Source organism: Chiloscyllium plagiosum, chromosome 21 (genome assembly GCF_004010195.1).
Source record: "Chiloscyllium plagiosum isolate BGI_BamShark_2017 chromosome 21, ASM401019v2, whole genome shotgun sequence".
In the NCBI taxonomy this organism is placed as follows: Eukaryota; Metazoa; Chordata; class Chondrichthyes; order Orectolobiformes; family Hemiscylliidae; genus Chiloscyllium; species Chiloscyllium plagiosum.
Window position 1 is genome coordinate 19,433,298 of NC_057730.1, and position 15,940 is coordinate 19,449,237.

A 15,940-nucleotide genomic window follows, 5' to 3' on the forward strand; every position below is an offset into this window, starting at 1 on the left:
TGTGCCATTATTCAAGAAGGGCTGCAAAGAAAAGCCTGGGAACTATAGACCAGTAAGTTTAACATCTGTGGTGGCTTTAAGGAGTGTAGTGGAACAGGGGGACCTTGGAGTTCAGGTTCACAGTTGTCTGAAAGTGGAGTCACAGGTAGACAGTGAAGAAGACTTTTGGCACACTGGCCTTCATCACTGAGAACATAAGTTGACAAGTTATGTTGCAGTTAAATAGGACATTAGTCAGGCCGCACTTGGAATATTGTGTTCAGTTTTTGGTCATCTTGTTATAGGAAGGATGTTAGTAAACCGGAAAGAGCGCTGAAGAAATTTACAAGGATGCTGCCTCGACTCAATGGCCTGAGTTATAGGGAGAAGTTGGACAAGCTAGGACTTCTTTCATTAGAGCGTAGGAGACTGAAGGGGAACCCTATAGAGGTCTATAAGATCAGAGGTATGGATAGGGTGAATGCACGCAGTCTTTTTCCCAGGGTTGGGGAATCGAGGACTAGAGGGCATCAGTTTAAGGTTAGAGGAGAAAGTATAAAAGATCACGAGAGGCATGGATAGCATGAATGCACTCTCTTTATCCTAGGGTTGGGTAATCGATGATTGAAGGGCATCAGTTTAAGGTTAGAGGGGAAAGAATAAAAGGGAACCTGAGGGGCAACCTTTCTGCACTGAGGGTGGTACGCATATGGAATGAGCTGCCAGCATAAGTGGTTGAGGCGAGTGCATTAACAAAATTTAAAAGATATTTAGATAAATACATGGATAGGAAAGGATTAGAAGGATATGGACCAAGTGCAGGGAAATGGGGTTAGCATGGATGGACATTTTGATTGGCATGGACCAGTTTGGGCCAAACGGCCTGTCTCTGCTGTAACTTATGACTCTATATCCTTAAAATATGCCTTACTCCAATTCAGAACTTTAACTTTTATGGAAGACTTATCCTTCTCCATAACTATTTTATAATATTAGTATCATGATCACTAGTCCTAAAGTGTACCCCTACTAACACTTCAATCACTTGCACTGCCTTATTTCCCAGGAGAAGGTCAAGTTTTGCTCCTTCTTTAGTAGAAACATTTACATATTGATAAAGAAAGATTCTTGAACATAGAAATCATAGAATCCCAACAGTGTGGAAACAAGCCATTTGGCCCAACAAGTCCACACCGACCCTCTGAAGAGTGACCAACCCAGACCCATTCCCCTACCCTATTACTCTACATTTCCCCTGACTAATGTATTTAATATCACAATGCAAACCTTTAACACTAGGGCAGTCCCAGTCAATGTTTGGAAAATTAAAATCCCCTACTATTACAACCTTATATTTGAGATCTCTCAACAGATTTGCATCTCAATTTCCTTCTGATTACTGGGGGACCTGTAATACAGTCTCATCAAGGTGATCATCTTTTTTAATGTCTAAATTCAATCTATATATTTTTATTAAACGGGTACCTCAGAAGAATTTTCACTAATGACAGTAGTAATTTGCTTCTCAATTTCCCTATGACTATGGGGGGGCCTACAGTACAATCCCATCAAGGCGATCATCATTTCTTATTTCTAATTTCAACCCATATATTTTCACAAAATGATTCCCCAGAAATATCTTGACTAATTATAGTGGTAATCGAGGGAGTGAGAAGAGAAAGAGAAAAAAGTAAGGTTCATTGCTACCTGAGCTGATGATGTTTGGTAAGTTCTTACAAAGTTTGAAGTTTTTTTTGGAGCAGATATACATAATTGGCAGTGATGTATCAGACGGGCAAGTAATATGACTTGGGAGTTTACAACTGCTAAACTTAACTCAATATCAGAACAAATTCTGCAGTGCACTCAAAACAAAATCATCAAGTCTGTTTCATCCATCAAAAAATCTGAGTGTAACTATTTTTTATTAATCTACCAGCACAGAAAGCTAGTTGGTCTGTGGAGTTTGTACACCCTTCTCTCACCTCTTCACCATTTCCACCCAGTTGAAAACAACAAAAACTATTCAGCATTTTCAACCCACTAAAATATGCCAAGGCTTTCACATCTGGTTGTACTTGTAATGAAAATTATTCTGAATATTGCTCATCAAAATTGGTAAAAAAAAGTTTACAGAAAAAATATTAAAGTCTTTTTTGAAAAATTAATGTATCTTGTATTGATTATAGTCTTTTATTTTTAATTCAGTCACTTCTTTCAGATTACCAGTAATTAATGTAATTCAAATACCAAATTCTAACTTTGCTATGTTACTTACACCATCTATTTAAAATTGTTATATAATATACTTTTTTCACACAAGGAATAACCAAATTGACAATACCCTACATACAAAATAAAAGTCCTTGGAAATATACTTGCCGCCTTGTACCCCAGCCTTCCCTGACATTGTTTACCCAGTCACCTTGATACCATGAGCTCCCTTCTTGATTGAAGTATACAGTGCCCTGGAAAGCAAGATTGCAGCAATGTGCAAAAACAAATGTAAATCACAGATGTAGCAAAACCCGTCTTTCTTTTCTCTTCTGCTGAAATATGCTTCTAGCTGAGGGACACCCATTGGTTCTCTGATATACTTACAGAAGGGTCTCATTTCAAAGCTTGAGAAAAAACAAGTATATTGTGTTTTTTGTCAGATTTCTGTGCTTGGGCTGTCTATTTGCACACAAAGTATATACGGTCTTAGATAAAGAGTCTTTCCTTGACCTCTCTTTGATTTCAAGTTAGTGGTGACTATACTGAATGAAAGGAAAATGAGAGTTGTGGCCTACAGGTTAGACTGAAACCATCTAAGCCCATTTCACCACAGATTCTTAATACCATCAGATTGTGGACACTTTTATTCCCATCATTATGGGCTAGAATCAAACCCAATTTGCAGGGGTGGAAGCAGTAGTGTAATCCTATGGCATCCAGTCCTCTAATCATAGTTATTTATTGAAATTAAAAATCCTTCATTAAGTGAGGTCATTAAACTTGATAATATCAATAATAATAACAGGGTGGCACAGTGGCTTAGTGGTTAGCACTGCAGCCTCACAATGGCAGGGACCGGGGTTCGATCCCAGCCTTGGGTGACTGTCCGTGTGGAGTTTGCACTTTCTCCTTGTGTCTGCGTGAGTTTCTCCTGGGTACTCTGGTTTTCTCCCACAGTCCAAAGATGTGCAGGTCAGGTGGATTGGCCATGCTAAATTGCCCATAGTGTTAGGTGCATTAGTGAGAGGGAAATGGGTCTGGGTGGGTTACTTTTTGGAGGGTCGGTGTGGACTTGCTAGCCTGAAGAGCCTGTTTCCACACTGTAGGAAATCTAATTCACCATTTAACTCAGAGATAAAGAGATTTTTTTTCTCTGAAAGTGTCTGGAACTCTTCCTCAAAAGGCAGTAGCAAACAGTAAAAAGTCTGCTCTTACCTTCCCATGTCTTTTGGCTTGGTGCCAGTCTCCTGTGTAAGAAATTAATTGGTCAGGACTTGTGAATATTCCTTCTCCATGACGTATTCCATTTACAACCTCACCAACATAGGTGCTGCCATCAGGCCATGTGTAGGTGCCATGGCCTGTAGGGGTATTCGTTGAAAAGTCTCCCTGTGGAATAGCATATTAATTAAGTTTAAGATATGACATCTTAATTATTCAGTACTGAGAGAATCATGGATACAAAGGGCAAGGAATATTTTATTTCAAATTATTTGTTTGCAACCAGTTTATCTTAATTTTAAGACTAAAGTAAAACATACATTTATATAAAGCCACTAATGACAGTGTCACATCCCACAATGTTGTACAATAAGGTAGTGCACTTGAAGTATAATCAGTATTGTAATTTAGAAAACACAAGGTCCCATAAACATCAGTATGATGGATAAAGATTGCTTTAATAATGTCAGTGGAAGGATAGATATTGGTTAGAGCACAGGAGAAGAATTCAGCTGCTCTTCATTGATATAGTGGTCACGGGCACATTTGCATCCACCTGAGATGGCAGTGCCTTTGATTAATGTTTCTGGAAAAAGGCACCTACAGAATTCCCAAAGAACTGTACTGGGAGTGGCAGCCTGGCGTGGAACGTGAATCCCCAGAGACAAGTATATTTCATTGGTTAAAACATCCTTAAGTCATGAAAGAATAAATATAAAGTCTCTTTTCCTTTAACAGTTCAAGAACTGTATTCTGTATCACACCAAAAAGATCTGATTATGATTTGATTGCACCAAAACCCAATCCTAAATTAAGAGCAACATAGTTTACATAAAGCAAGAAGATTCTGCAGCAATTAGTGTTGTATCTCACCTATACAAACATTTTCATCTCTTTGCCAATCTCATCATATCTCTATGTGCTGATCAATGTATTTCAAATCAGTTTGTAAAAGCTGAGAACACTAATGTGTCTTGATGTTTGCTTACTTCATATTTTGTTCCATCCTTCCACGTATAAGTGCCTCTACCATGCATAAGACCTTCAGAAAACATGCCCTGTGGAAAAACATGTAGTAAAATGCTTATAACTGGTCAATTGGTAATTCAGGCCTACAGTAATTCTAAAAATACATTTCATCAAAGCTTTCACCTTGCGCTCATTAGGGATGCTTTTGCAAGAAATAACAAAGCAATGTGAAAACAACATTTATTCTGAATGAAAGAGTCCTGACTGGTTAGTAAGTAGACTCTAATTAATAGAAGCTTTACTGTAGAAAGTCACCTGTTTGTGACAGTTAACATCCAAGTTTTGTTTAAACTTTCAACCAGACAGGTTGAATCTGATTAGACAATGCACTAACTTGAGAAATGAACAGCGAATGGATGAAACCTATTTTGTTGATTTGAAACAGATGCAGTGCGAGTATTTGTTCTTTCTGTCTGCAAAGAACATAACCTCTACATTAATACATGTAGCTTCCGCAAATGTGTTAAACTACGAACCCAACAATCAAATTGTTTGCCAACATTATTCTTCTCCTGCTCAGGTTTCTTTAGGAAATGTTTTCCAATCACAGAATCATATCTGATATTGGCCATTGTGTCATCAGCTTTGCAAGCCCAGGGTGGGCTGGATATAGTCAGTGCTGAAAATGTGTTGCTGGGAAAGCGCAGCAGGTCAGGCAGCATCCAGGGAACAGGAGAATCGACGTTTCGGGCATAAGCCCTTCTTCAGGAATGAGGAAAGTTTGTCCAGCAGGCTAAGATAAAAGGTGGATATAGTCAGTACCATGTTGTGAACAGCAGGAGGGATAAGTTGTTTGATAGAATCACCAGTCTTTGGGACGTATGCCAAAATACCTAACATCATACCAGCACTGGAAATCACATATCACTTTACTCATTTATATAATAGGCAGAAAATGCTTTTGGTTTAACAGCAGGATCCTGTTAGTGGTGAATACCACTAATTGCTTCTGCATAGCAGCAGCATGAAGCAATGAGCTTCACCTATTGCTTAAACCTTTGAAATACCTTACCCTTCCAGGGCTACCTGAAGCAGATTGGGCAAAGGTGACAGCCTTAGGCCCTTTTGAGTTTGAACAATATACAGTGAGAAATTATCTGATAATGGTAGCCATTATCCTTGGCTGACGAGTCAAGAACTAATGATCATATCACTGAAATCTCAACTCACAGTGGGGTTGGGAATGGATGTGGGTGTGATTTGAAAAGCACATTGCAGGAAGAGGAGGTGATTTCTGTTGCCTCTAGGATGGGACGTAATTCCCAAAGAGACGTCCATTAGTCTCCTTGAGGAGTCTATAAATGAGTTGCAGAGGACAAAAAGAAATTTTCAACTGGCAAGTCCAAACACTCTGATGAATGTTTGTGCACCACTGCCAGATTCAATGCATGGCGAAGGTTATGACTATTTGATGAAAATTCTGAGAAACTGGGAGATGGTGTGCCCTACCACTGACTGCATCAAACGGTCATTTTTGTATGTGGTGAGGCTCCTGGGCCACAGAGGTGCTGCCTACTCTCTTCTTGGCAGCAGCAGGTCCTACTTGGAGTGCCATCTCTCTTTGGTGATTGTACTCTGTGGGTAGTTCCTGCCTTCTGGTACCACTCAGTGTCACTAACTGATTCCTGAACTCATCTTTCCTTAGAAGGAAAGATCAGTCAAACCTGTGAATGAGATGTACTGGTCTGACCTGTCTTGTACACTCCAAATGACTAGTATGCCCGATACATTCATCACAGATTTATAGTGGTGTTACTGTGCAGGAGACCAGTGAGGCTATCATGCCTACATCAGTATATTAAATAAGCATCATTACCTAGTGCCAATCTCCTGCTTTCTCTGTTACACCAAAAGATATAAGAGTAGAATTAGACCATTGGGCCCATTGAGTCTGCTCTACCATTTGATCATGGCTGATAAGTTTCACAAGTCCATTCTCCTGTCTTTTCCCTGTAACCCTAGATCTCCTTACTAATCAAGAACCTAACAACCTCTGCTTAAAGAAACTCAAAGACTTGGCTTCCACAGCCTGCTGTGGCAAGGAGTTCCACAATTCACCACCCTCTGACTGAAGAAATTCCTCCTCATATCAGTTCTAAAGGGTCATCTTTTCATTCTGTGGTTGTTCCCTCAGGTCCTAGTCTCTCATACTAGTGGAAACATCTTTTCCACATCCTCTCTATCCAGGCCTCTCAGTGTTATTTCAGTTTCAATGACATCATCCCTCATACTCTTAAACTCCATCAAGTACAAACCTAGAGTACTCAACCACACTACATATGACAAACCCTTCATTCTGGGATCATTCTTGTAAAACTTCTTTGGACCCCTGCAAAGCCAGTACATCCTTCCTTAGATATGGGGGTCAAAACTGCTCAAAATATTCTAAATGCAGCCTTTATACAGTCTCAGCAGCACATCCCTTGTATTCTAGCCCTCTCAAAATTAATGCTAATATTGCATTTGCTTTCCTAACTGCCAACTGAACTTGTGTGTTAACCTTAAAAACATCCAGAACTGGGATTTCTAAGTTCCTTTGTGTTTCAGATTTCTGAAGACTTTCTTCATTTAGATAATTGTCCACGCCTCTATTTTCTTTACCAAAGTGCATAACCTCACGCTTTCCCACATTGTATTCCATCTGCCACATCTTTGCCCATTCTCCTATCCATCTGAGCCCTTCTGCAGTTTCCCACTTCCTCGACACTACTTGTCCCTCTACGTATCTTTGTGTCATCTGCAAACTTAGCAATAATGTCCTTTGTCCAGAACATCAATGTATAATGTGAAAAGTTGTAGTTCCAACACTGGCCCCTGTGGAACTCCACTAGTCACTGGCTGCCATCCTGAAAATATCTTTATCCCCACTCTACCTTCTGCTAGTCAGCCAATCCTCTATTCATGCCTGTACGTTGCCCATAATACTGTAGGCTCTTTTTTAAACAGTCCTCCCCTTAGAATGTTCCTTGGAATGAATTACTTTTGTGCTTCCCGAATTATCCCCAGAAACTCCTGCCATTTCACTGACTTAACTGCTATGGTCCTTCCAATCAACTCTGCCCAGCCTTCCCTCTTCATATCTTTGCAGTTACCTTTACTCAATTGTAAATTTATTACATTTGATTTCAGCTTCTCCATCTCAGACTGCAGGGTGAATTCTACTATATTATGGCCAATGCCTCCTAGGGGTTTATTCACCTTATGCTTCCTAATCAAGTTTGCTTCATTACACTTCATCAAATCCAGAACTGCCTTTTCCTTGGTGGATTATCACAAGCTGCTCCAAAATACCATCTTGTAGATATTCCACAAATTCCTTTTCTTGGGACACACTACTAACCCAATTTTCCCAGTACACCTCTATATTGAAGTCCTTATACCCTTGCAAAGCATTTTTTAATCCAAATAATCTCTAATGTCCTCTTGAATGACCGAATTGTTCCTGCCTCCAGGCATACTTCCAGGCAGTGTATTCAATGCCCTAACTACCTGCTTAGTGAAAAGGTTTTCTTTATTTCACGCTTGCTTCTTTTGCAGATCACTTTAAATCTAAACCCTCTTGTCTTTAATCCTTTTACATGCAGGTGCAGTTTCTCCATATCTTATCTACAACGTCCTCATGATTTTAAAAACCTTCATTAGTTTGCCACTTAGTCTTCTTCTCTCCATGGAGAACAGTTGCAAATTCTTCCATCTATCCTCATAACTGAAATTCCTCATCTCTGGAATTATTCTTATAAACCACTTCTGCACTCTCTCTGATGCATTCAGATCCTATAATGTGATGTCAGAACTGTACATAATACTCTAGCTGAGGTCTAACAGACTCTTATATTCTGGTTGTAAGTTTGCTCACTGAGCTGGAAGGTTCGTTTTCAGACATTTTGTCACCTTACTAGGTAACATAATCAGTGAGCCTCCAGTGAAGCACTGGTGCTATGACCTGCTTTCTAATTATGTGCTTAGGTTTCCTTGGGTTGTTGATGTCACTTCCTGTGATGTCATTTCCTATGGTGATGCCATTTCCTGTTTTTTTCTCAGAGGGTAGTAAATGGGGTCCAAGTTGATAGGTTTGTCGATAGAGTTCTGGTTGGAATGCCATGTTTCTAGGAATTCTTGTACATGTTTCTGTTTGGATTGTTAGGATAGATGTGTCGTTCCAGTGGAAGTGGTGTCATGAACATCAACTAGCCACAAAAAGACATTATCACTAGTAACCTGACATGAAGGACACCACTTAGTTTGGCTGAGATGAGGAGAGATTTCTTCCCTCAAAGGATAGTGTGGAATTCAATACCCCAAAACAAATGAATACTAAATAAATGAGCATCTTACAGTTGAAACTAGTATACTCTTTAGAACAAAAGAATACTGGAATATGGAAATAGGACAGATAGGAGGAGTTGAAGTGATGTTTAGTTAACCTTACTGAATGGCAGAAGAGGTCAAAGAGCTCTATGGCCTACCCCTGCACCTACGCTTCAATGTTTGCCTGGACAGATAATGTATCTGCTATGGTGAAAAAACTAAAAGTTAAGAATCCTAAATCCTGTGCCCTAATCTAAGCATTTAACATTTTTGTAGATGATGCATGCACTTTCAGACAGCAGTTGATCCATGCACTGAAACTGAATTTTGGAGTCTTTAGTGTCTATTGATAGACAGCTCCAACTGCTTATTGTACAGAAATATTCATTTACATAAAGATTTGAGTATTTAAGGTAAATGTTTGTTTCTATAAGGGATTATTTGTGGCAACTTCAAGTATTAGATATATCTTGTAAGAAGAATTACAATTTTTTTATAGTGACTTAATTAAAACATTGATGATTTTATTTTCCATGAAGATACCTTCTGAGTTATTCCCATGCTAGAAAATAGGCTGTTTGCAAGTAGAGAGAAGGGCAAAGGGTGGTGGATGCAAGGAATGAGTTGGCATAGAGGGTAGAAAGGACATTGGTATAACTGGGAGAAATTTAGATATAAGGGCCCATGGAGGTGGGTAGATGGGCATAGATGGGGCATGGAGAGTGAGAGAGGTTAAGTAGGAGCACCATGTTATATTTGAATATTTATTTTTAAATTCTGAATGAAGTACTGGTGTTGCCCAGCATGACTTGGGATCTAGCACCCCCTTCAGCCTGCTACTACCCTTCCCCCAAAAAACTCTGAAGCCTAATTTTTGTAGCCATTTATAACATTTGGATTTGCAGAGAAGGAAGTTTCCACAGTTTTGTTTATCCAACCCAGGAATGAAAATTGGGTCCATACATCTTGGCTCCTTTGACCATATACCATTCCAAAAGAAAACTCTTCAGCAGTAAGAGAGTTCAAACTTCTTTTCTAAAGGTGAATGCTGAACAAAAAAAACTGTAAGCAGAATTCCACTCACTTGGTAAACATGGCCTCCTTGGAAATGGGCAGTTCCAACACCTTCGTAAAGACCTCGTATTGTCTCTCCCTCATAGCTTTAAAAGAAATGTTTAATTTTTATAAGGCAGAAATGTATTTGCTTATTTCATTTTAACTGATCAACAGAATTGTTTAATAACTTGCTTGTGAATATAATTTTGTAATTTCTCACTAAATTACATTATTTATAAATGCAATATTCATTTACACTCCCACTTTCATAACATTTCATAGCTTTCTTAAGGTCACATGAAAGCTTGAAAGATTTTTCTTTGAAAAAAATTAATGCAATTTCCGATGAGTTGGCTTAGAGCAATGTTTGTTAAGGAATTTGGTGTCTATTTATAAGTAATGCACTGAATGTGGAGGATCAAAAAGGGATTAGTCCTCCAGGACCAGCGGAAGTGTGCTATGTCATCAGACCTTGCCAGCCTGGTCTGAGATTGCCACTTGGTTTAGTGTAGAAAAAAATTCAAGAACTTTCTCTGATCTGGCAGGTAAGTGTTACCATCTTCTCTTGGTTACCTCACTCTATCTATTCTGTTTCTACCACTGCACTTACCACTCACCAAGGCTCAAAATCTATTCTCACTGTTGCATGCATTATCTTCCAGTTCCATCTTGCCCACCCAATCTCTCCACACCACTAACACTGTATGGTTTCTGAACTGCTTACTCATTCAATCAGGAGATTTCATCCAATTTTCACCCACCTGCACTATCACAAACAGCTGTGCCACACTCTGTCAACTGAAGCTTCTTTTTAAAGAACTGTAATGTTAAAAGATTAAGTTGTACTATCTCTCTGAACATTGATGTAATGTTAAAGGGTTAAACTGTACTGTCTTTGGGTGGGGGCAACGTTCATGCAGGAATGTGGATGACTCACACTTCATTTGGGCAGCCATTTACTACTACTCTCCTGTAATTATCAAATTAAACTCTCATTCGGTCCCTTCCATTCAGAAATGCTTTCATAACCATCCCCCGAACTAAGACATATCACACGTTCATTGTCTTCGGGAATCACGGAGTCAGGAAATTGTGTAATAATTCCCCAGGATTAGGGCATTTACATTGACATTATCTCTGAGGATGACCTCATCCTACCATTGTACCTGGGGTAACATGTAGTTATGGGGTGGGGGTGTGGGAGTGGCCAGGGTACCTGTAAGCATTACCAACTGACCTGTATAAAGAGGATATGTTTTCTTTGTTCAGGGACCTCATTTTGACATGACTTCGCACAACCAGTGAGGAATGTCAAAGGGGTCACCTAGCTTGTATGGGCTGTTTAAACTTTACCTGTTTGCAGAGGTTGGTGTGTGCGAATTGCATCTCATGTGTGAAACTTCAGGAAAAGAACCTAAAACAATGAGGATGGTAATGAGCAGTAATGGCCATTACTCAGATTCTCACTGCTCACTCATGATAATCTCATTGTGATATCTGGAAATCAGTTGGAAAATGTGACTTGATGCTCCTGACATTGAGAAAGGCCGTGCCTGCCAGTTATTTGGGGCCTAGGAAAAATTCTGCTTTCAGTCTTGGTAGCAATTAACAGTGCTATAAAGAAGCATTAAGACTGAAGACAGTTCTTGGCCTTGTCATCTCCGCAACTGGCCTGCCTTGAACCCAAGCTCATGGATTTGGGCATAAAACCAAAGAACAAAAAGGTAAATAGCAATGAGAGGATCATGGAAAATCATGAAAGCAGTGAAGACCAATAAACAGATTTGAAATTGTTTGGAATAGACTGAAAAAAACTTTCAGATCCACTTGATAGATCAGCAAATATGGGAAGCACAATTCATAAGATTTCAAAGCTTCAGGAATTAGGCACCAAATCAAACTCAGAACAGGTTAGCATACTTTTCTACTATATGGGGGAAAAAAATCAGATCATGTGCTACACTTATTTTACCTATTTATCGAATCAACTTGTTCAAAGATTTAACTACACATCTCTGGAACAGGTGGTCTTGAATCCAGGTCTTTCAGTTGAGGGGTACAGAGAATACCACTGTGCCACAAGAGGGCCCTAGATCACATGCTACATAGACAACAGATTGATGAGAAAGGAGAAAGTGAGGACTGCAGATGCTAAAGATCAGAGTTGAGAGTGTGGTGCTGGAAAAGCACAGCAGCATCTGAGGAGTAGAAGAATCAACGTTTCGGGTAAAAGCCCTTCATCATCCCTATCCTGATAAAGGACTTATGCCCAAAATGTCGATTCCACTGCTACTCGGATGCTGCCTGACCTGCTTTGCTTTTCCAGCACCATACCTTCAAGACTGGGCGGCACGGTGGCACAGTGGTTAGCACTGCTGCCTCACAGCGCCTGAGACCTGGGTTCAATTCCCGACTCAGGCGACTAACTGTGTGGAGTTTGCACATTCTCTCCGTGTCTGCGTGGGTTTCCTCCGGGTGCTCCGGTTTCCTCCCACAATCCAAAGATGTGCAGGTCAGGTGAATTGGCCATGCTAAATTGCCCGTAGTGTTAGGTAATGGGTAAATGTAGGGGTATGGGTGGGTTGCGCTTCGGCGGGTCGGTGTGGACTTGTTGGGCCGAAGGGCCTGTTTCCTCACTATAATGTAATGTAATCTAAAAATTGATGAGAAACCTATGTCTGACAACTGCCTAATAGCTTTTGATCATTATTTTATTCAAAAACAAATAGGACACAAGATCATGCTTCAGCAGCAGATACCAACTCCCAGGACAGTCTGTAGAAGTATAAGTATGTGATTAATGAAGCTAATCTGAACCATGCCACTATGGAAAGTTACAAGAGCTCATTTGCAAGACCTCTCATCTGAAAAGTATACCATATGTGAGAACATCAATTCAAAGTCATAGGCAATATATTGCTACAATATCTTCTCAGCCTTACACCAATAGTATATTCTTTGGAGATAAAGAGGTCATTTCTTGAAAACGTGCTACAGTATAAAGAATATAACAAGCATCAAACCAAATAATTTCTATGCTACATATATATTCATGCCTTGGAACAGAATCTTGAAGAATGGGTTAATACCAATAGTTTCTATTTATGGGAAATAAGCATCAGTGGATGAATGCCTTCACTCCTTTCTCGAAGAATTAACACTATTACTTTATCTAGACGCTAATAAAGTCATAGAGACGTACAGCACGGAAACAGACCCTTTGGTCCAACTTGTCCATGCTGACCAAATATCCTAACCTAATCTAGTCCCATTTGCCAGCACTTGGCCCATATTCCTCTAAACCCTTCCTATTCATATACCCATCCAGATGCCTTTTAAATGTTGTAATTCTACCAGTCTACACCAATTCCTCTGGCAGCTCATTGCATACATGTGAAAAAGTTGCTCCTTAGGTCCCTTTTACATCTTTCCCCTCTCACCCTAAACCTATGCTCTCTAGTTCTGGACCCACCCACCCCAAGGAAAAGACTTTGTCTATTATCCTATCCATGCCCCTCATGATTTTATGAACCTCTATAAAGGTCACCCCTCATCCTCCGACGCTCCAGGGAAAACAGCCCCAACCTATTCAGCCTCTCCCTATTGGTCAAATCCTCCAACCCTGGCAACATCCTTGTAAATTTTTTCTGAACCCTTTCAAGTTTCACAACATCCTTCCGATAGGAAGGAGACCAGAATTGTACGCAACATTCCACAACATGACTTCCCAGAATTGCCCACAACATGACCTCCAAACTCCTATTGAGGTCCTCACCCCCACCAATTTCTCCTTTGAGTCCTCCCACTTCCTTCAGACCAAAGGGGTAGCCATGGGCAATGCCTGCCTCGTCATCAGGTATGTCTATCTCCTGCAGCTACACCAGCATCATTCTCCACCTTTTCCTCTGCTACATTGATGACTGTATCAGTGATGCCTCGTGCTCCCATGAGGAGGGTGAACAGTTCATCAACTTCACAAACACCTTCCACCCCGACCTCAAGTTCACCTGGACCATCTCAGACCCACCCTCTGCTTCCTGGATCTCTCCATCTCCATGTCCGGTGACCGACTCAACAGAGACATCTACTTCAAACCCACTGACTCCCACAGCTACCTGGACTACACCTCCTCCCACTCACCCCGCTCCCCTTCCCCCACCCACCAAAATGCTATCCCTTATTCCCAATTCCTCCGCCACAACTGCTCCTAGGAGGACCAATTCCACTCCAGAACATCCCAGATGGCCTCCTTCTTCAAGGTCTGCAATTTCCCTTTCCACGTGGTCAACAATCCCCTCCAGGGCATTTCCTCCACTTGCTGCACCTCCACCCTTTAACACCACCCCTCCAATCGCAACAAGGACAGAGCCCCCTTGGTCTTCAACTTCCACCCCATCAACCTTCAGATCAACACATCATTCTCTGCCATTTCCACCACCTATTCCAGAACCTTCCCTTGCCACCGCAAGAGATGTAAAACCTGCACCCACACTATCCCCCTCACTTCCATCCAAGGCCCCAAAGGTTCCTTCCACATCCAGCAGAGATTTCCTCCAGCTCCACAAATATCATCACCTACTGTGTATGTTGCTCTCGATGTGGTCTCCTATGCATTGGGAAGACAGGACACCAACTTGCAGAACATTTTAAAGAATATCTCTGGGACACATGCACTAAACAATCCAACCGTCCTGTAGCCGACTACTTCAACTCCCCCTCACACTCCACCTCTTCCACTGCCAAATTCTAGCCACCCGACGCCTTGAGGAAGAATGCCTCACCATCCACCTTGGGACCATCCAGCTATATGGGATCAATGTTGATTTTACCAATTTTCTCATCTCTCCTCCCCCCACCTTATCCCAGATTCAACTCTCCAACTTGACACCACCTTCTTGAACTGTCCTACCTGTCCATCTTCCTTCCCACCAATCTGCTCCACCCTCCACTCTGACCTATCACTATCATCTCCATCTTCACCTATCTATTGCATTCCCAGCTATCTTCACCCCAGCTCCACTCCCTCCTATTTATCTCTCAGCACCCTTGGGCCCTTCCACATTCCTGAGGAAGAGCTTCTGCTGAAACATCATATCTCCTGTTCTTCGGATGCTGTCTGATCGGCTGTGCTTTTCCAGTGCCACACTTTTTTGACTCTGATCTCCAGCATCTGCAGTCCTCACTTTCTCCCTCCCAACTCCTATACTCAGTGCTCTGGCAAATAAAGGAAAGCATACCAAACGCCTTCTTCACTATCCTATCTATCTCCGGCTCTACTTTCAAGGAACTATGAAGCTGCACTCCAAGGTCTCTTTGTTCAGCAACACTCCCTAGGTCCTTACCATTAAGTGTATAAAACCTGCTCTGATTTGCTTTTCAAAAAAAAATGCAGCACCTCACATTTATCTAAAGTAAACTCCATCTGCCACTCCTCAGCCCTTGGCCCATCTGATCAAGATCCTGTTGTATTCTGAGGTAACTTTCTTCACTGTCCACTACACCTCCAATTTTGGTGTCATCCGCAAACTTACTAACTATATATTTTATGTTCACATCCAAATGATTTATATACATGACGAAAAGCAGTGGACCCAGCACAGATCCTTGTGGCACACCACTTGTCAAGGGCCTCCAGTCTGAAAAGCAAGCCTTCACCACCACTACCTTCTGTCATCTACCTTCAAGCTAATTCTGTATCCAAATGGTTAGTTCTCCCTGTATTCCACAAGATCCAACCTTGCTAACCAGTTTCCGATGTCAAACGAATTACTGAAGTCCTTATAGGTCACGTCTACCACTCTGGCCTCAATCCTCTTTGTTACTTCTTCAAAAAAACTCAATTAAGTGATACATGATTTCCCACACACAAAGCCATGCTGACTATCCTTGCCTTTCCAAATTAGTCCTTTCCAAGTTAGTCCTTGCCTTTCCAAATACATGTAAATCCCTCAGGATTCCCTCCAACAACTTGATGTCAGGCTCAGCAGTCTATACTTCCCTGGCATTTCCTTGCCACATTTCTTAAATAGTGGCACCACATTAGTCAACCTACAGTCTTCCGGCACCTTACCTGTGACTATTGATGATACAAATATCTCAGCAAGGGAGAAAGCATACAAGGATCACAAGG

At 41.0% G+C, this 15,940-nt stretch overlaps 1 protein-coding gene across 2 annotated transcripts in view; it reads right to left on the minus strand.

Annotated features, from left to right (window-relative positions):
* Positions 1–15,940, minus strand: part of rsph10b (radial spoke head 10 homolog B) — an 84,096-nt gene that overhangs the window by 61,943 nt on the left and 6,213 nt on the right. For both annotated transcript variants that reach the window (XM_043711372.1, XM_043711371.1), the window contains exons 2-5: positions 9,839–9,914; positions 4,407–4,475; positions 3,412–3,585; positions 2,362–2,447 (exon numbers count right to left, since the gene is read on the minus strand). In XM_043711372.1, coding sequence (XP_043567307.1) covers positions 2,362–2,447; positions 3,412–3,585; positions 4,407–4,475; positions 9,839–9,914 — 405 coding nt within the window. The remainder of the gene's footprint in view (positions 1–2,361; positions 2,448–3,411; positions 3,586–4,406; positions 4,476–9,838; positions 9,915–15,940) is intronic.